The 21,126-nt window shown below is 47.1% G+C and overlaps 2 protein-coding genes and 2 long non-coding RNA genes across 4 annotated transcripts in view; all 4 read left to right on the plus strand.

Moving 5' to 3' along the window:
* LOC108508416 overlaps window positions 1-7,282 on the plus strand; it is a 21,570-nt gene extending 14,288 nt beyond the window's left edge. The window contains exon 4 of the long non-coding RNA XR_001878394.1: window positions 6,526-7,282. This is a non-coding gene — a long non-coding RNA (uncharacterized LOC108508416). The remainder of the gene's footprint in view (window positions 1-6,525) is intronic.
* On the plus strand, window positions 3,599-7,268 carry HOXA10 (homeobox A10). The gene is made up of 2 exons (XM_017837185.1): window positions 3,599-4,433; window positions 5,789-7,268. Exons 1-2 carry the CDS (start codon window positions 3,614-3,616, stop codon window positions 6,061-6,063), a joined length of 1,095 nt encoding a protein of 364 aa, XP_017692674.1. The 5' UTR covers window positions 3,599-3,613; the 3' UTR covers window positions 6,064-7,268.
* A 249-nt stretch (window positions 7,283-7,531) lies between the features above and the next one.
* On the plus strand, window positions 7,532-10,635 carry LOC108508417. Its single transcript, XR_001878395.1, has 3 exons — window positions 7,532-7,685; window positions 8,377-8,540; window positions 9,695-10,635. It is a non-coding gene; the product is annotated as an uncharacterized LOC108508417 (long non-coding RNA).
* Window positions 10,636-12,557: 1,922 nt separating this feature from the next.
* On the plus strand, window positions 12,558-15,202 carry HOXA9 (homeobox A9). The gene is made up of 2 exons (XM_017837187.1): window positions 12,558-13,132; window positions 14,272-15,202. Exons 1-2 carry the CDS (start codon window positions 12,595-12,597, stop codon window positions 14,508-14,510), a joined length of 777 nt encoding a protein of 258 aa, XP_017692676.1. The 5' UTR covers window positions 12,558-12,594; the 3' UTR covers window positions 14,511-15,202.
* The last annotated feature ends 5,924 nt before the right edge of the window (window positions 15,203-21,126 follow it).

Consider the following 21,126-nt stretch of genomic DNA (forward strand, 5'->3'; position numbering starts at 1 on the left):
TTTGGAGCAAATCCAGAAAAAAGAAAAAAAAAAAAAAGAAAAAGAAAAGAAAAAGAAAGAGGAATCTGGCACACACGCGCGTTCCAGACAATTGACAGTTCCAATATTAAATAACTATAGTCTGATCGCATTAATTTTTGGAGCTGTATAAAATGTAGTCCACGGCTGTATTCTCAGATAGGCGGCGCATGCACTCCTGCACAGACTGCAAGGCCGTTTACGTTTTCACAAATTGCAGCTTGCCCGTGTCTACAAATAAAAGCATATTTTAATTAGCTCGCAAAATGCGTCTCTGGATTAACAGCGCTGATCTTTTGGGTTATACGGGCCAATAATAAGAAGATAAATCACGGTTTAACACGATACATTTTGAGATTTCTAGTCAGAGTTTGCTTAGGCTGAGCTGTCGGCTTTTATTTATTCCCTTCTTGTTTTTTAATTTTAGTTCAACCAATAAAATGGCTTAACGACCCTATTAATGCATCTATTATATTTTTCTTGGATCAATAAAATTTTATTTTGATAGTATTGTCTATGTACGCCGTGAATTTAGATTCTCCACGAAAGCACCTTCTCAGCGGCTTTGATATTTATCAGAATTTTATTTGCTCGCTTTTATAGACCCTCGGATAGCTTTACTTACAGAAGTAGAATTAAAAAGAAAGTATTTCTCGTCCCCTGGCGTCCACAATATTCTTTAAAATTTCTTTTAAATAGGGGTTAAGTTCCAAGGGACACGTTGTTAAGTGCTGGTAATGCAGTAGCTGCACCCAGCGCATGCCAAATTAGCTCAGTTTAGTCAGAATTGACCATTATCTTTTATAGTTACGAATCAAGTGAACATTATTAGTTTTACTTCACTGGGTTTGATGATGCTGGTTACTATTTGCCTTGGCCTTGTTAGCGATTAAAGAAAGCGGAGATAATGCAACGCCGAGCTGAGTTCATGATCTAGATGCAGCCGGTGCCTTGACCATCAAACCGCCACTGTTCACTGCGGTCAACACAACACCCCTCGGCAGCTCCCACAGGACCTGACACGGCAGGGGGTAGCCCACTGCTACAAAACCTAGGAGAGGAGGCTAAAGATAACCTTCAAAATTCTCACCGACTTCTGTGCCTTTTGTCTGATTCCCCCGCATTAACTTGCAGAGAGGGAGAAGAAGCCAATTCGTGTTTCTTCGTTGCATTTCCAGTCATTTTTTTTCCGGCTGACGACAGTGTACTTTTTAGAGTAGTTTCCTCCTCTTTAATCCAATTTTTAGAAGGGAGCTGCTTATTTAAAAACAGTTCTGGAACGATTTCAAGCGTTTCTCCTCGGTTCCGTATGGCTTTTAGGTTTGCAATCCATTTCTATTTAATTTGGCAAATGCAAAATAAACATACCGCAAGAGCGGACTTCCCCGGAGTAATTTTTATACCTGACTTATGTAGAGAAATGTATTTGGAAGGCGGCGCTGGGGCTCACGTTTCGTTTTATTTAGTTCTGTATTTATAACGCTAAGCCTATTGATAATAGCCTTCCTGTATACCAGCCAATAAACCGGTGCCTTATGTGGTATTAATTTTGTTAGTAGTGATATGGCCCTCATAGGAATCTGATAAGGGTTTGTCCGTCGCACATTAACACATCGCGGAGTTATTCAGGTTAGGAAAATACAAACAATGCTACAAGAGGAAACGGGAGAAGGAAAAAAAGGCTCGAAGAGTTTCTATAGGCTGAGAGATCTACCACTGTCACCGCGACCCACGGGCCGGTCAGAAGGAAATCGCGTTGTGATGCTCACCCCATCACACTGGAAAAATCACAGAGGTTTTATGGATGTTGCAAAGTTGTAGCATCCCCTGCCTGGCCCATGCTTTCCGGGGGCGCAAGGAGAGCCCCGAGGGAAGGGACATTGCCCTCCCGTCGCAAGGAGGGAGGAATGTCACGTTGTGGAAAAAGTATTTCCCCGTGGCAGGCAAACACGACAGGACAAGACCACGTGGGGCTTGACAGATCCGTGGGGTGAGGGGGAAAGAGTGCTCCCCGGGGGGGTTTGAAGGCCGAGGGTAGGCGCCCGGGGATGCGGGGAGCCGCGCCCGCCTCTACACCACGCCGCCCGGCGGACAGCGGCCCCACCACCGCCGCCAGCGCCCTCCCGGGCATGGCAGACGTGTGCCAGGCAGCAGCTCTCGACCCGGGCCGTGATGTCGCCCGGCCGGCAGCCGCTCTCACCCGCCCGCCCTGCTGGAAGCGGAAACCGACCGATGGCTGCTTCTCCCGGCGGCGTGTGGAAGAGAGGAACGAGCCATGCTCCTCAGGGATGGGCAGCGAGAACTGGGCAGCCTCAGGCTCCCCTTGAACTAAAGTGCCCTTAGTTCCGCGGGCCAGGCAGTGAGGCGACTTCAAAATGGCACAAGCGAGAGATGATGGAAGTGAAAGCAAGCAATCATTAAGCATTTCATTAAGAAATCTATCTGTCTCTCTGTCTGCGTCCCTGCCTGTCTGCTATCCGTCTGCTACCTCCGCCACAATTGCATATTGACTGGACAAGGCTGTCTAGTATCTCGGAATTTATCTAGTTACTCTTACTTCTATTATTTAGTACGTTACTTAAAGGAGACGGTGCTTTTGAAGAGGCGAAAAGTGAAAAGACCCAAATGCAGGGGGAGGGAGGGGAGATATAAAAATGATCGCCCAAATATAAACACATCAATAAACACGGTGCGCAGCATCCTGCGAAGATCCATTTGAACTGCTCGCGTCTGGATTCTTTCTGTGACATATGTCTGGCTTTACATTTTAAATGGTAATCAGACGCCGGGAAGAATCAAGCGTTAACTAAAGCATTAGGAGCTGCAACCGCATAATCAATCCTCCCAGAGTGGCATTGCTCCCTAAGAGATTCCTCAGCGCAGCAGCGAGCATTTTATCTCCAGGAAAATTAAGCCCAGCCTGGCGTCGTGGCGGTGATTTTAGGCTGGAAGCAGCCCCCTTCCTCGGGAGTTTAACGCGGGAGGCACCAGGCCCCTTTACGGCTTCCAATGATCCGTGATAAACAATAACACGTCTTTTATTTCTTAAAAAAACGAGACAATCAAATAAAATGAGCAGAGCCTGGGCATAAAACACCGGGCGAGCCGCGGTTTTATTAATTTCGTGAGACACATAGGCTGTGCAGGGAGGTGAACAGGCGTTGTTGCAGGAAAGCCCAACCGCGGGGAAAGAGGAGCGATAGTAAAAGCTTCATCTGGACACCGCTTCAGCCTAGGTATAATAAACATCAGGACCGCCGGGCTATTTTATAGCGGTGAGTGTGATAAGAGGGGAGCAGAACTTGGAGCCAGTACCAGCACAGCCCGCTCCTTCCCCTTCCCGGAGCGCGGCTCCCGCCTGGGCGCAGGCGCTCGCCCATGTGGTCGAAGCACGCGCGCCTGTGCGTATGGAAATCCATATTACACATTAATATACATCTATCTTCCAAATTCAGAGGTCGACCTGAGAGCAGCTCTGTGCATACGAAACCAGACGGGGAGGGGTTGCTGGGGAGGCCCGGGCTTCCATTGGCTGCAGCAGCCTGCCGTGGCGCGGGGGTATCTCTCATCATATTCAGCATGTTTTGCACAAGAAATGTCAGCCAGAAAGGGCTATCTGCTCCCTTCGCCAAATTATTCCACAACAATGTCATGCTCCGAGAGCCCGGCTGCAAACTCTTTTTTGGTAGACTCCCTGATCAGCTCGGGCAGAGGGGAAGCGGCGGGAGCAGGAGGCGGAGGCGGAGGCGGAGGCGGCTACTATCCCAACAGTGGTATCTACCTGCCACAGGCGTCCGATCTGTCCTACGGGCTGCAAAGCTGCGGACTTTTCCCCGTTCTGAGCAAACGCAATGAAGGTACTTCTCAAAGCATGGTCCCCAGCTCGCACTCCTACGTGTCAGGGATGGAAGTGTGGCTAGACGCCCCCCGGTCCTGTCGCATGGAAGAACCGGAGAGCCAGCAGGCCACCTCGTGCTCCTTCGCTCCAAGCATTAAGGAGGAGAGCTCCTACTGCCTCTATGACTCAGAGAAATGCCCCAAGGGCTCGGGCGCCACAGACCTCGCTCCCTTCCCCCGGCTGAGTGCCGAGGTCAGCCCGGCCAGCAGCGGCAGCGGGGTTCCCGTCCCGGGCTACTTCCGCCTCTCCCAGGCTTATGGTACTTCCAAGAACTACGGCGCGGGGCCGGCCGGGGCTGCCCCCTTCCCTCCACAGCCCCCCGGCCGCTTCCAGACACCTCCATCTTTGCCTCCTGTCCCAGACGCGGGGAGGAAAGAGGACGAGGAACGCTCCCCCAGCCCCTTGGCGTGCGTCTCCCAGAGGGAGGACGAGACTCAGGCTTCATCTTCCACCGCAGAGGAGCTCTCTCCAGCTCCGTCAGAGAGCAGCAAAGCTTCTCCCGAGAAAGAGCCCGTAGGTAAGCGAATGATGATGGTAATGGCGGTAGTGATGATTTAAAAAGCAAGAAAAAATAAAGGAAAAAAAAAACTGTTGAGGATCATAGTGGCATCGCGATGCGAAAGGAGGATCCCAGCTGCCCCGCGGGGCTGCCAAGAAGCGCTGCTCAGACTGACCTTCTGAACTTTGTAATATTCGGGCATGGGGTTGCCGTAAAAATTAATGTCCGTCCTGTAGTTTAAAATCCTTAGAGCCTCCGCAATGGGCAACTTTAGCCTGCATGCTGCTTAAACATATAAAATAACAAGATCACTTTTTCCCCTGTGTTGTGAAGGTGCCTACCAGATAACAGAGATGTTTGTGAAGCATCCAAAATAAGCAATAGGCAGTGCCAATAAATAAACCTATTAACACGGTAAGTTATATTTTACGATCCAGAATGCTTTTCGAAATAACAGCCGCGCTGAAATGTGCCATCTATGAGCTGCTATCAAATTAGACTGATGAATGCAACCGCGAATATCCTTCAGCGTCTACGCTAGATAACAGAGCTGTTATTTATACATTTCCTCATTTATTTCCCTTTCGGGTCCCCATGGCAAAAAATAACTCCCCTTCCCCGAGCGGCAGACTTTTCAGGAGCTTCTCTCCATTCGCATTTCAGACGCCCTGTTATTCCTTTCAAGCGCACTGCTGGAAAATAATATTTAAAAAAAAATGAAAGAAAGAGAAAAACTACTAGAGAGCCAACCCCAAAGCACTAACTTCGAGCCACCAAGGGATTGGTGTTACCTCTTTCCCAGCCAGTGGGGAACATCTTTGATGTTTGATGTTTTTATTATTATTATTATTGTATTTTTTTCTTCTCTGAAATGCTAAGGAAAAGAGAGGGCCGCGGTGAAGCATTCTGGAAAGGCAGGGCCGAAAGGCAGGGAGGCTTCGGCTCCCCAGCTCACCTTGTTTTCCACCTCCACAGCACACTTAAAAAATTCGCATCCACAGGCTTTGGTTTTTTGGAAGCAGGTGGCAGGGGTGGAGTTGGAAATCAGCCTACAGGTCGTCCACCAAGCTGCCCCCCGGTAACAGTGGGCTCTGAGCGGCTAACAGGGAGAGAATAGAAGCCTGTTTTGGGGTGTCGGAGTTGAACTACACGCCAGGACAGGAGGTTTTTGAACAGTGTCAGTTTTTACCAAGGTAGATCCAGCGCCTTTGGGAAACCACTTCGAAGCTCTTGGTTCCCACAAGGATACCCCATATTCCAACTCTCCGCAGCTGGCGGAGCGAGCCCACATGGATGCTCCTTCCACCCTCTCCCCCATAGCTCCTTGCCTCTGACTCGATAGTAACGTCCATTTTTTACTTTCTCAAAACTAGGCAATTCAAAAGGAGAAAATGCAGCAAACTGGCTCACGGCAAAAAGTGGCAGAAAGAAACGATGCCCCTATACCAAGCATCAAACTCTCGAGCTGGAAAAGGAGTTTCTATTCAATATGTACCTGACTCGTGAGCGTCGCCTAGAGATCAGCCGCACAGTCCACCTCACAGACAGACAAGTTAAAATCTGGTTTCAGAATCGCAGAATGAAACTGAAGAAAATGAACAGAGAGAATAGGATTCGGGAGCTCACAGCCAACTTTAATTTCTCTTGATGAATCCATAAACACGTCTTTATGGTTTAAAGAGCCAGTATCATTTTCCTAGGCTGTAGTCATCCGCACCTGTATGGATTAACGATTTTAGACACTCTCAATACGTCCTTAACCTCTTAAGAGCTACTTTGGGGGGTGAGGGGGTGGGTAGACTAAAGCCACACTAAAGAACAAAATGCCGTGCGTGAACCTCCCCGCTTCCTTCAGCCTTCTTCCGGGCCGATTTGTTCCTCTAAGCTTTGAAACATAGAAATACGATTTCAGAAGCTGCAAATAGGTTTTCCTGTATATGTCTCTTTGAAAACAATCTTGGTTAAAGGTACATTCTTTTAAAATATAAGTGCTGTAACTTGGACTATATGTAGCTGCACAATGAAGAATTTAAGCCTTGCCATATTTCTATATATTGGGTTCCCTCCTCTCCTTTCCTTTTCTCCCCCTCCCCCTTTTTTCTTCGAAAAGCAGGACTTAAAATAATGAAATGCAGGCATGCTTTAAAAGGGTTTCATGGGAACGGGTGTTAAGAGAATTTTTTTTTTTTTGCTTTACCTTAAAAGTCATTATTACAGCTTTAAAATTGGCCAGGAAAATGAAGTCTCTTCTCTTTAAAGGTATAAAACAGTTCGTTTTGCTCATGGACTAAATTATTACTCTTACCTCTGAATTTCTCTTGCTGGTTGTAGATATTTACTTAATGTAGTTTTGCTTAAATATGTGGAATTAGTTATTTTTTTTTGTGTCTATATATAATGTTACCATTGGTAACGCATGACAAGCACACAGAAATTCCCCCTTGAGAAAGAAATAGTCACTTTTTTCCTCACTAATTTCACTGAAAAGTACATATCCTGAACATGAGATGGACTTTCTGAGCCAGAGTCTGAGATTGCAAGGGAGAACGTGTCTTCCTTTATACTGTGAAGTTATATGCATTAAAGGGTCAAACATATGGGTGAAAAAAAAATTTAAAAAGAGAAAAAAAGAAAGAAGGGGAAAAGCTATAAATACAGATATGGATAAATGTCTATTATTATTAAAATGCCGATACTGTTTTAAGCAAATGCATTATATTGTTATTATAAATGTTAGTTCTAGCTATATCTAGTTCTTACCTTAAATCGGAATAAATTAATATTGTAATGCTGCTGTGCGTGAAAAAGACGATGTTTATGTTCTCATAGAAGAATAAAAAAACGTGGAATGAATCCTTTTAATTTTACCTCTTTTTGTGACTGTTTATCCTCAGGTTCTACTTTATGTCTTCGAGAACTTTTACAACAGGAATAGTTGCCTAAACCCCCTGCAATTACTTTAGGAATCTATTTAAATATTACCTAGACGGTCGTAATTTGTCTGGGCCATATAGCGATGGTGCTCTAAGGTTTGTCGGCTTTTGTTCAGTTTTATGACTTGCTAGTATATCTGGATTGTTGCTGTCTTGAACGAGTGGTTTCAGTTGACTGAGGAGCTGCATAGACTGAGGAAGCAAATTGCTATTTCTTGAGGGAAGGGAAACGATTTTTTTTTTTAATCGAACACCTACAAGTGTGCGGAGATCTTTAACTCCAGAAGAGGCTGACAAAATGCTAGCTTTATCTCAGGGCTGAGAAGAAATCGTAAAGGTGAGCTCATGGGGAGGGGGGGGACCCAGGTCTTGTCTCCCTGCCAGTGGGCCCCTTCAAACAAGGCTATTCCCTACCTGGCTGCATGTGGAAGAACTTATTTCACCCAGCTGCCTTTTTTTTTTTTTTTTTTTGCATCCTCCCTTCCTTGATGCATGTTTAGCTTGCACAAAGTCTTGCACAATGGGAAGGCAAAAGGAAGGCTGGAAGAAAAGCGACAGCTAATGCTTCCTTGCAAGGGTATACGTATGCCGGGAGGAGGGGGGGACAGACTTTGAACCCGGGCTTCTTGGGAGCCGTTAGCTTTTCATGATGTAACATTGTCGTGCACGGGCTTTTTTTTTTTTTTTCCCGGTTGCATCTGCATGGAAAGGCGAAAGCTGCCCGCGCGCGCTTGTGTGGGTGGTTGTTATTATATTTTATTCTTGTTTTCATTAACCCACCCGAGGCTGGCCGGGGGGAGCGGAGGGGAGCCGGCGGGTGGGCGGGAGGGAGAGAGCGATGTTTTAGTCACGTTTCTGGTTTTATTTTCGTAGCGGGATCCTTGCGTTAAGGACCACGGCAATGGGGAAAGTAATAATTAGCGCCTGAGAACTGCTCTGTGGTTTAGGTAGTTTCATGTTGTTGGGGCTCCACCTTTCTCTCTACAGCACGAAACTGCCTTAATTACTTCAGTTGATATCATCACCAGGTATGCTTGGTGCGAGGGTCCATTCTGCCCGAAGAAATCTTAGCGCTGAAGTGAACTGTAGGCGTCAAGTCCCAATGCCATTGTTTCCCATCTGCAGCGGAGCCTCCTTTGATTCCTCAGATAAACACGGCAGCCGAGGGGGGAAGCTTGACAAGTTCTTCAAGGTTAGCTAGCTCCTAAGCGAGTCCCTGCCTGCTTGCGGGTTTTTAATGTATCTCGTTGGCTGCATTCAAGGTCAGGTGCGTTTTGCATTCCACTCGGCATGGGTCGAGCTCGGGGGGTCGGGGGAGGTGGGGGGACGCTTTTATTTTTCAGCCTGGATTTATTAAAAAACAAGAGATCCGAAAGCGTGCCTGGGGGAGGGGGTGGGGAGAGTTCAAATCTGCCGGCCCCGCTCCACGCGTCATCAAAAACAAGGGCCCGGAGCACAGCGCCCGCGGTCGGGTGGACCCACTGGCGGCGGGGGTGCCGGCCCAGCCGGCGGCTCTCGTCCCCCGCGGTGGGGTGGCTGGTGCTTGCCGGAGTCTGTCGCAGGGCTCTGCCGGCTCTGTGCAGCCTCCCGTCGGGCCCGCTCCGCCGGGGCTGCCCGGGGGCGCCGGCTGCCCCGCGGCCCGCAAGGCCTCGGTTACGATCACGATTGCGGCGCGGTCTCTCCGCGGAGGCGGAACGAGCAACAGCGACCTCTCCGGGCCCGCTGCCGCCGCCGCCACCGCCGCCTTTTGTGTCCGCAGCGCAACCGCGGGCCATGGGCGGGCTCCCGCCGAGCCCTCCGCCGGCAGCCAGCGCCGGCGCACCCGCGGAGCCGGGCACCCTCCGTGGCGGAAAGGAGGGTGCGGGAAAGGACCGAGAACTCACTCCTTGGGCATTTATTTCTATTTAAGATTTTAGGAGTCGTGATTATTTTTTCCTTAAAAAAATAACAATAGTAAAACCTATAAACTTTTTGGAAAGTCCAGGTTGGGCTGCAGGGGCTCAAAAGAGTTTGGATAGCGGATTTTAACTAGACCGATCCCTAGAGAAGCAGATGTCCCCGGCCGGGGCAGGAGCAGAGCTCTGCGTTGCAGCCAAATTTGCAGCCAAATTGCAGCTTGTGTCTGTCTCTGCATACACTGTGAGTCTGACGGGCTATCTGCTGGGGCTGTGTACATTCGGGGAGTGTATTTACAGTGCCTATGACTGTGCGTGCCTGTATGGCGTTTGTTGCCTCTGCCCTTTTGATTCCCAATTGAATCGCCTCATCTTGACTTTGGACTGCTTCCCCTAAATTCTGAATAATTTTTTCTCTTCACTGTGCCAAAACCCCTCCGTGCATTCATAGCACCACTGGTTCAGAGAGCTCTGCAGTGGCAGGAAACCCTGGGGAAAAGCGATCCTGAACTTCCCGTTCAGGAGAGGTCGCCAACGCCCGCGGATTTCTGCCCCGCACCCGAGTATACTCCGCGCCTCCTTGGTGCGTAGCTAATGAAGCAGAGTTTGCAGATGTCTCTCGCTTGAAAACCGATGGGATCCTTCCTGTTGCAGCCGGGGGTCAGAGTTAGAGGAATGGGAGCTCTGCTAATTCGGTTATGTCGGTATGGAGGAGTATTTTTATTCAGACACGATGGCTCCATCAGTGCTTCGTTCCTGGGAATTCCGGTTTCATATAGCAATTTTACATGAACGCCTGTTTCTGCCCTGCTTGGAGTCTTTTGCCTCCGAAGGTATAAGGCACCAAAACCTTAAGGCATTTGCAACACAAACTGTACGAAGCCCACTCGTCCTTGTAACTCGCGTGAAAACTGTACTTTGGTTGTAAATGGATCTAAAACCGCACAAAAAAAGAGGAGAATATCCCAGCGTTTTTATCAGCATCGTTACCGCGTGAAAAATGTCTAATTATTTGCCAGATTTTGCCTCTTGCTTTCTGTACACCCTGTCCTTCCTCTTGGATGCTGGCAGTGAACAAATACAGAATTTTACAGGGAAATAAAAATGCAGACACGTTCTTTTAAACGCTACTGTTATTGTTATTCATTTGCTATTAGTTTTGGTGAGGAACCAAAAAAATGAAACCCGCTGCTGAAGTTGAGAACCCAAATTCGAGTATAAACATCCAGGACTCCTGCAGCTAAGATTATTTTTTCTGAATGGAAAAAGGAAGTTCTACAATCACATTTCACCACAGCTGACTCTTAATAATAAATACGAATGACGTGGAGTTCCGTCTTTCCAGGAAAGAAATACAATTATTTTTTTCTATTACGGAGGGTCTATACAATAGCAGGGGAAAAAAAATAAAAAGAGTCAGAGAGCTTTATTTGCATTTTTAAAATTGTTAGAAAATAACGGGCCTCTTGTTTATTGAGGTCCTGCAACTACTCCGTAATTTTTGAACTCTAATGGGGGATAATAGTTTCATTATGGACCTTTGTAATTCTGAATGGGGAAGAGAGCATTGTTAAAATAGGACCTCTGTAAAATTTCGGATTAAACTGTTGAGAAGACATAAAAAGAAAAAGAAAGAGAAGAGAGAAGAGAGAGAGAGGGAGAGAGACAGCCCACATAGCGATGTAAAACTAATTAGAACCACACTTTCGCATGCACAGTCTTTACACGCGATTTTAATTATTACTCAGTCGTCCCTACCATTTGCTGGGCTCTATTTTCAATAAAAGATTTTTTGAGTAAATTGAGCCTCTCGTGGAGATTTTTTGTGCCCCCTGCATCCTGGTGACCGCGCTCCTTCACCAGCCACGGGGATAAACGGCGTGATTGTCCGCCAGAGAGAAACCAAGGAGTCGCAGGCACGTTTGCCAAGCGCTCAGCCACGACTTTAATTCCTAACACTGGACTTGGATCTGGCCGCCTCTTACTTTTCCCCCGCGCACCCTCCCCTCCTTCTGCGGAGGATTGTAACCCTCCGCTTGGCTTCCGATGCCGCTAGCGTGTGTCTTGCAGTCATAGGAGGTGCCAGCAAATAAATAACTATATTTGCACATAAATTTGATTCACCAGAATGCGGGACGGCCGACTGCGAACGCCCCTTTGATAGCCGCCCGGAGAAGCAGGGTGCCTTTCGGCAGCGGGGAGACGGGGCTTTTTCTCCCCTTTCCCCCCGCTGCTTCCCTGCATAGTTGAAGAATTAATCGTCGTGATAAATATCGCCTCCCGGCTCTGCCCGCGCTCCTTCCCTCCCGGTCCCGACGGCGGCTCCGCTCCGGCCGCAGCCGAGCCGCCCAGCCCCGGCTCCTTTCCCCGGCCTGGCGAGGGATCCCCGGTCCAAGGGCAGGGTCGGGCAGGCGCGGCGGGGAGGACGAGGAGGGTGTTTCGGTCACTGCCGCGCCATGCCCTGCGGGGTGGGGTGGTGAAGTGCAGTTTGGTGCGGGCCAACCTAAGTAACAGCCAGCGCCTGCCCCTGTCCTCCTCCGGCCGGGCGGGGAGGGCCGGCTCTGCGCCGCGGTTTCGGAAAGGGGATACGTTGAATTTGACTTTCCGCTGCCAGCTCTGAGCCGAACGGAACGGTATTATTTACAGTGGGTTCCCAAACGAAACACAATAGTATAATTTAACCTTTCCAAGCACTCGTAAATTTTTACTGCTGAGAAACACAGCGATGCAAATGAGCGCGCTCATAGTTACTGACTTAATAACAACCCCGTGGCTCCCGAAACAATAACTCCTTATGAAATATAATAAATGTATATTTAAATACAGTATACCGCAACTGTTATTTTGCTTTTTTTATTGCTTCAGTTATTGTATCATTTTATGTGAAGGTCTCCGATCACAAGGGTGGTGGGATTTTTTTTCGCGGGGAACACGACCCACTGATGGGATGATTAATTATGATATAAAATAGTCCGCTTAAACGAAAAAATAAAGAGAGAGAGGGGAGAGAGAGAGAGAAGGAGAGAAGGGGGGCTGTAATACGGAATCTGATCTTTTAATCTCAGTTGGCCGCAATTAAAACAAACCCCACCGTATAACTCAAATATCCCTTTGCATAAAAACATATGGCCTCGCTATAAAAATTATGGCTGGAAAACACTGACCCATTAATAGCCCGCGGACTGATTTATACTTTATTGTTCTGCTCCCTCGCCACGTGACTGGTGCAGCCAATGGGCGCCCGCGCTGCCCCCAACTTATTACTGACTCTACTTCCCCGCCAGCACCAAGTTGTTACGTGAAACCCGCAGCCCCGAACCGCGGCGGGTCCGCCGCGCCCGCCCGCCCGCCATGTCGGCTCCCGGGACCCTCAGCAATTACTACGTGGACTCCTTCCTGGTGCCGGAGGGGGACGAGCTGGCGGCGCCCCGCTACGCCCCCGCCCCGCTGGGGCCGCCGCCGCGGCCGGCGGCGCTGGCCGAGCACCCCGAGCTGGCCCCCTGCAGCTTCCAGCCCAAGGCGCCCGTCTTCGGCCCCCCCTGGAGCCCCGCGCACCCCGCCGGCGCCCCCGCCGTCTACCACCCCTACGCGCACCACCAGGCGCCCGTGGCACCGCCCGACGGCAGGTACATGCGTTCGTGGCTTGAGCCTGTGCCGGGCTCCTTGTCTTTCCCCGGGTTACCTACCAGCAGGCATTACGGCATTAAACCTGAACCGCTGGCGGCCAGGAGGGCTGACTGTACCACGTTTGACACTCACACTTTGTCTCTCTCTGATTATGCTTGTGGTTCTCCTCCAGTTGATAGGGATAAGCAAAGCCACGAAGGCGCATTCTCTGAAAGCAATGGAGAAAGTGAGGCAAACGGAGAGAAACCGCAGATCGATCCAAGTAAGTGGGACTGCGAGGGTAATGGACTTCAGGGCGCTGCGCTGGCCGCGGGGAGGTATCGAGGCGCTGGGGCTAATTACGTGGCCGAGCACCGGCCGCTGCTGCCGCCGCCGCTGCGCCAGCTCGCCCGAGCCTGCCATCTGCAAAAGCCAGCGCTGCCTTTCTCAGGCTCGAACGGGATTTAGGACGGCTCTGGCTTTCCAGGCTGAAAGGAAAACAAAAACTCACTCTGCAACTGCAACTTGAACAAACATTAAAAAAAAAAAAAAGAGAGAGAGAGAGAGAAATGCAATAGCCGCCCACCCCTGCTGCAGCCACCCCAGCAAACTCCTCGGGACGTGCTCACATCACTCTGCCTCGCCGCGCTCCCAGGCGTGGGCAGACGCCGGGGACAGTGTGCCTAGAAAGCATTGAATGTGAATCTGATCTTTTTTGAGACGGCTCTCAGGCCGGGGCGGCTATTGATGGTGTGAGAGCAGAACCCCCCCGCCGTTGACTTGATTTCCCCCCTCCCCCCTTCGACTCCTCTGTGGAAACCCCCAGGCTGGATGCTCCCAGGGCTGCGAAACTGGTGGCAGAGCGCCTCGGGATTACTATCGCGATTAACGCCGTGCGAATAAGGGTCCTAAGAGGGCGAGGGTTTAATTATGCCAGTTGTAGACTGACTCTCCAGCTTCCGGGGTCTTGCCAGGGATGACACGGGAGAAGGTAGAAATAAAAAAGTGAAACAATTTCGATGACATATTAGTCTGCCTGGTCACTCCCCGTGCTGGCAGTTTAAAGGGGGTGGGGAGGCCAGGAAGGAGGTAGGGATCTAGCACAGAGGGGGAGAGAGAGAGGGAGAGAGGGGGGAGAAGAAAGTATTTTAAAATTGTATTCCAGAAACAATAAAAAAGGCGAGGGAAGGCGGGAGCAACGGGGGTTTGCCGCGTGTGGTTGCGTGTGACCTCTCCATGTGTCTGTATTTTGGAGTCCATTGTGCCTCACGATCCTCTGTGCCTCGGGAAAGGAGAGCCACGTCCTAAACACGAACATCGGGACACTTAATCGGCAGTTTCTGCGTGGATTGCCTTCCCAGACCCCTCCCTCAAACCCCCCCCCCTCCCCCTCAGCCTGAACTTCTCTTGTTTTCGTTGTAGATAATCCAGCTGCAAACTGGCTCCACGCAAGGTCCACCAGGAAAAAGCGATGCCCTTACACCAAGCATCAGACGCTGGAATTGGAGAAGGAGTTTCTGTTCAATATGTATCTCACTAGGGACCGTAGATATGAGGTTGCCAGACTCCTCAATTTAACTGAGAGACAAGTGAAAATCTGGTTTCAGAACAGGAGGATGAAAATGAAGAAAATCAACAAAGATCGAGCAAAGGACGAATGATGGAACCACACGAGTTAAATTAAAAATGCATAAAATAAAAGAAAAAAAAAAGAAAAAGTTAAAACCAAAACAAACAAACAAACAAACAAAAAAGAGAAATCCTCCCCTCGAGCCCTGCCATGCAATGCGTCTGGGTCCAGGCCTCATTTTTTTTTCCCTTGGCAAATTCTGATTATGATTGTACAGTGATTGTCACAGAGGCCAGAGTACCAGGAGAGGTACAGTAAGACTTCTAATTTTCTAATAGGAAAGAAAAAGGGGGCATTAGCACGAAAAGGCTGTTTAACTGGCTTGTATAAATCTACCTGTTTCTTCACTTATTGAAAGAAAAAAAAGAAAAAAACTACCTTTTCATAATGCACAACTATTTACGGACTGTATAGTTTAGCCTACGTAGTTAATTTTATTCGCTCTTTGCGCGGCAGAGAGATCTCTGCTCTAATACTTGAACACTGTGTTTTATTGTGGTAATTATGTTTGTGACTCAATTTATGTGCTTGGGTGCTGTACCGGATGTAATGGTGTAAGCTAGAATTCAATTTGAACTCAGGTTGTTTATTATAAACATTGCATAGAGTATAGCTCTGTAGTGTATTAAGTCTTTTCTGTATAATTAGACAGTTAACCTTTGATTGTAAAATATATATATTATATATATCCCAACGAAAAAAAAAAAAAAGTAGAAAAAAAGTTCGTCCGGAATGTCTGGGAATTACGGTTCTCAAAATATGAAACAAGTCATTTTAGTATGCACAGTTGATATATATATAGTACTGTCTTTGTCGGTTGTATATATAATCTATATATTAAAAAAGTAAGTAAACAGACTAGCTTAAATATTGTTTTTGCACCAGTGAGCAGTTAGCAGATTTCGGAGCTATACGTATATGTGAAAAGGGTAACTACCTATGGTTTACGTTTGAATTTTAATCGAATTATTTGATGGTTATTGTAATGAAGGTTAATTTTATTGATAATAAATTATACATTATAAAAAACTACATTTGGTTATTGTAAATTTGTATCAATTAAAAAAATGAGTCTGGGAATTTATGTTGATGAAGAACGTACACTGTCTATTTTGAAATAGTTACCTCATGGCCTACTGACCAAATCGTTGTGTTGAAATGATATTTAACTTTTTGCCAAATAAAATATATTGATTCTTTTATATTTTGTGATGTTTTAACATTATTAAGGAGGGGGTCTTCCAGCAGACATGGCAGGGCTAGGGCAGCTGCGGAGGCGAGGAGTGGTATTATTTCTGAGCCAAGGCAAACCTACGGTTCTATAAACGCAGCCCCCAGGTGATGGAAAATCGGGCTTATTTTCGTTCGAAACGGGCAGATTCAGGTCCTAAATGCTATAGCTTCTCTGAGGGGAGGCATTTCTTCCTCCCTCCCGGATGTGATTTTGGTAAACTGGTGCTTTTGGATGGCTGCGGGGCACGGTCCTGATCTAACGCCGATTTAGTAAATTCGCCGGTGGAGCGGTGGAATTAGGACCAAACCAAAATGTCCGAGACGTTCTTTAGTGCGGACCATAATGTAAATCAGCTCAGACAGCGACATTTAAGCTGAGACGGTTAATTAGCCTCCACCAGAAAATGTCCAACACTAAATGTGCTTCCACAAACCGTGAGAAAGATCGCCTTACAAGGGCGTTAATTTTATATTCCCTTCTAGAGACAATTTCCCATGCAAAATATGTTATTTCAAACGTCACTCCCTTTTTTCCTTCCCTTACCTTCACTTTTGGGATTTTTTTTTACCCTTTTAAATGCCCCGTGGCAAATAAAAGCAACCCGTTGCATTATAGTAGCTCCTCAGATTATATATGTATTTATAGATAGATATAGATACAGATAAAATTTTACTGACAATTATGGTAGAATTTATGGTGTCAATTTTACTCGCTGATTTAGCCGAAGGAAATAGGTGGGCTGGCAACAGTCTAGAGCAGAGAAGACAAAATAGGATTTATTTTTAAAAATAGAAAGCCGGTTTCTTCTGAGTCGAAGACTTCCATACACCCCCTCCTCATTTCATCTACCCCTCCCCCGCCGCCCCAAGCCAAACCAAGCTCAGCAACAAAAGAAAATAGCGTAGTCTGTGAGCTTGCTGAAATTTCCCGATGTTTTGGGCGGACATCTTACTGCTCAGAGTAGATATCCTCCATAACACGAATCGCAGCACAGCTCTGCACCACACTGACCCTTGTTTGCAAATATGCCGAATAACAATAAAATCCTTCTTGTTTTACGGAGGTACCCTTACATATATGTATGTATTTAAAGCAAAATAAGACGGAACATGCTTATGGTCTTGGCAGAAGTTGTTGTTAGGAAAATTCAGAGCCATACTACAGTGCAATAAAAGAAAATGACTGCTGTAACCGTTTATGGGGTGTAAAACGCTGCAGGGCTAAAGACAAAACTTAGGGAGCCGGTAAGAAGTTTACAGATGTGCAGAACTGCGGGATGAAAAAAAATCTTTCGTCTTTACCTTGGGGGGAAAAAAAAAAAAAAGAAAGAAAAAAGAAAAAAAGAAAGAAACCCGACATAAGATTTGATGAGTTCTAATTAGCAAAAAGGAGCTCGTTCTGGTGCGCACACACACAAAAAACCCTCTAATTGATCCCCGAGCCAGTATTTGGGGATGCTGGGACGCCCTCTGTTGTTGCAGACAGAGGCAACTTCAAAGAATCAGCATTAAGAGTGTGTAATAAATGACGGGTCTGCAAACTGTCTGGAATTCGACTCTTAATGAGTTTACAACTGTCCAGCCACAATTAAGATTTTCTACAAAAGCCTTTTCATTTGTTTTGTCTGGCTGTTTTAGATAAAGCGGGAGAGCGGAAATAACAACCTTTTATTGGCCTTCCCCTGCTTAAATCCAGGCTGGGAGGTGGACATATATCTTGCCGTGGGCTGGCGGGCAGAGGCGCTGGCTCCGCCGGGCCGGGCCGGCGGCGGCGGCGGCGGCGCGGCGGTGGCGGCCGGGCGGCGGCAGGTGGCGCTGTGACCCCGCGAAACAGCGCCCGCCCGCCCTCCGCCATCAAGCGCCCGGCCACCTCCCCGAAAGCTCCTAAAATGTCGACTTTATGGGAGCATAACTGTGCTTGGAACTGCTGGCTTGGTTTTAACAAAGGCTGGTGGGTTTGAGGGTGCTTTTTCTCCCCTTTTGCCGCAGGTTTTTTCCCCCACTTATCCCTCCAAGAGGGCTCCGTTAAGGGTGGCATTTACCGCCTAGCCACGCTCGGTGCACTCGTGGCAAAAGTAGATCTTGATCTGCACCAAGGACATACCGTGCATTTATTATTCTCAAAATACTGAGACATTTCGTATTATCTGATAGAGACGGATGGAGCCCTAGCACGGAGCTGCCAGCTCCTCTTTCTCTTGCCCCAAACCTTCGCCTTTCTCTGGTGAAGCTCTGATCCTGCAAACAGGGTATCCTGATCTCCCGAAGGGATGGTATGAAATGAAATATTGGGAGAAAGGGGGAATTGAAGGGTTCAGTCATGACGGAAGAGGGTCTCCCCGGCTTAGCCCGGTAGGAGATCACCCGAAGAGCTTCACCCTCAGAGCACTGGGGACGACCGATGGATTTTCCAATGCCCTTGGCCACCCCGCTTATGTGAGACACAGCCGTGCGGGGAACCTGCAGCGCCGCAAAAATCTCGTTTGTAAATTATTTACCGGCGGATGAAATTCTTCAACAGCTGTCTTCCATACAAATAAAAAGCCCTGCTTGTGTCCCCAGCAATTTCAGGTCTGTGGGACCCGTTGTGATTATATTACACAGATGTGAGAAGGATGATGCTCTGCAAACTTGACGGGTCTCTCAAAGTCATTCCTAACTTACCCTCGCCTTCTATTTTGTTTCCTCGAATGGTTTTACTATTTTTCCGCTTTGCTTTTGTTGGCTTCCTCGTCTTGAGAATGAGGCTTAGTGGGGAGTTGTGGAATATTTTCAGATGGCAGTTGCCAAAAGAGATGGAAGAAAAAAGTGATTGAAAGGAAAATAAATGTAGGAGGAAAGGAAGCATAAAATGTGAGCTGAAGTATAAACGCTGTATTTTTTAAGTTTACGCCAGACAACTAACAAATCGCTGCATTTTTACAGTACAGAGTAGTACTCTGTAACAGAACTACTTTCTCTGCGTTTTATTTACATTTCCTTAAATCAAAGGCATTCTCTTTATATCGAAATTTAGGATCCGGAAGGAATGCACTGAGCTAGTTTTTCCCCCGCACTGCTTCAAAAATTTAAGTCTTTCAAGGGATAAAGACTAACAGCCACTCCCTGCTTTCTAACAACAGCCTTCCTATCAAATGTTTGTCTACAATGGCATTGCTAAACTTATTATGATTAATTTTTTTCCTTGGGCAGTAAAATTACATTGAAATTAAAAAGTGTTTATGCGTTGTCATACTAAGTAATAACTTGGCACAGCACGCTCCATTATAATCGTGGATAAATTATGGTGAGAACAGATTCCAAACCAACAAAATCTTCTCTAGTATGAATCACATCAAGATACCGCTTAGTACACAAGCCATAATCATGTAGTGCTCCCAGGTCGCTTATAACTTATGAGCACGGTTTTATCACTACATTTTACTTCCCGGAAAAGCTAAGAGTCAAAGAGAGGTAGTCCAAAGTTCATAAGAAAAAAAAAATAAACCAAGCACCAAAACAATTAATCCTTCCTAGAGGATTATTTTTAAAGCGTTTGAGAATATTGAAGTGACCGAAACTTTGAAATCTGCGCCCGTTCTCTGTTTCCCCGATTGAAAAAATTAATTCAAATGAAATGTGCGTTTACAGACGCGGGGATCTAATCTAATCTTGTGAGCGGCAAATGAGAGATTTCAGAGGCTGTTTCTGAAGCAGAGTTATACCTAACTCGCAGAGGGTGGGGGAAGTAAACAAGGTGGCGGGGACCCATGTCTAGGGGTCCTTTTAGCGTTTATTCAGTAAAGACTTTTTGAGAAATCTGAAGGGTTGGCAGGAAAAAAAAACAAAAAAGAAAGCAAAATACGTTTTAAAAGGTGGTGGTGGTAAACACACATACACGAAGAAAATTATATGAAAGTGCAAATTGTACAGAATCAGAGTGCTCGAAATACAGCTATACAGACAATCTATTCGATCCTACGATATCCATATTTAAGTCTAGACATTGGTTATATTTGCTGTTTCTTTCTTCTTGCATCTTGGTATGTTGTCACCAGAGGAGCAATTTATTGGTCTAATGTCATCTACTTCAGTCTCTTTGATCTTCTTGGTCGTCGTCTTGTTTGCATCGCATTCGTTTAACTTGGGCCTTTATTCCTTTCCAGCAGCCTCTTCTGCCGGCGTGTTCCCACATCACGATTGCGACCGCAGGGATATTGTCTAATATTGGTGAATTGGAAGAAATATCCAAAGGGGACTCGTTCGCCAGCTTCTCCCTGACGCCTGCGAATAATAACTACATTTTCACGTACATAACACTTCGCAAATATCTACATACACCCGCCACATTTGCATGCTCTGAAGCACTAATATCTCAGGGATCTGGCTTTAAAGAGTTTACTTGCTTCTGTACAGTAACCTGTATTCATGGGGCTGTAATAACCGCGCATAAAGAGTCCCAAAGGCTGCGCGGGTGTGTGTGCATGTGTGTGTTGGAGGTGTGTATGGGGAGAGAGAGTGTCCCACGTTTACAAAACATAAAGTTTAGGGTCCGTGCGAAATATCGCCAAGAACAATTTTAACTGGTGAGAAAGTCTTTGTACACGGGGCACCAAACTATAATTGAAAGGAGAATTTCCGGGGCAATTCCATTGTGCTCCTTCCAGTTTATGATGTGCAATACAGGCAGGCAGTAAAAGCTGTCTTTACCAGGACTCCCTGTCTGAGGGAAGGAAACTCATTTTACGATCCGTTTAAAGGAAGGGCACGAAGCAGCATCCTCAATGGAGAGCCATTCGCATTGTTGGGGAGATCAGTGTTTAGAAAAGCAGCAACGCTCGCCGTCATCCGAGCGTACCGCTGCCGCCTCACGCTCAGGACTGCAAGGTATGTAGGGTGGAAAGGTAAACAGGAACAGTAAACAGGCGGCGGTGATTTGAAGCCATTTGTAGGCGATTTCTTCAACTTCAGGGTTTTTGGTTTATTTTGCTTTTTCTTCTTGAGATGTTCAGAAAGTTAAATACTCTTTTTTTTTTGGGGGGGAGGTTTGTTTGTTTGGTGTGGGTATTTTTGTGGGTTTGGTGGTGGTGTTTGTTTTGGGGTTTGCTGGTTTGTTTTTTTTTTTTCTTTCCACGGGGATGGTGACTGTGAATTTTTTTTTCCCTCGGCTGACTGCTGGGGAGCGCCTTGATTACCAAGGCTCGGCAACCCCTCGGGATCGGGGTGGGGAGTGCCCTCCCAAGCCCCGTTGCGGGGTTACCGCCTGCTTCTTTCCCTTACGAATAAAACAAGCCATCTCCTTTATATATGTACATATATATAAGTATATATATATATATATATATATATACACTTTTTTTTAAATTATTTTTTTTTCGCAACGCACCCCCGGTCCGTCTGAAGGATCGCACGGTGCGTGCGTGTTCCCCTGGGGG

This window comes from Lepidothrix coronata, unplaced genomic scaffold (assembly GCF_001604755.1).
Source record: "Lepidothrix coronata isolate B3197 unplaced genomic scaffold, Lepidothrix_coronata-1.0 Scaffold294, whole genome shotgun sequence".
NCBI classification, from domain to species: domain Eukaryota; kingdom Metazoa; phylum Chordata; class Aves; order Passeriformes; family Pipridae; genus Lepidothrix; species Lepidothrix coronata.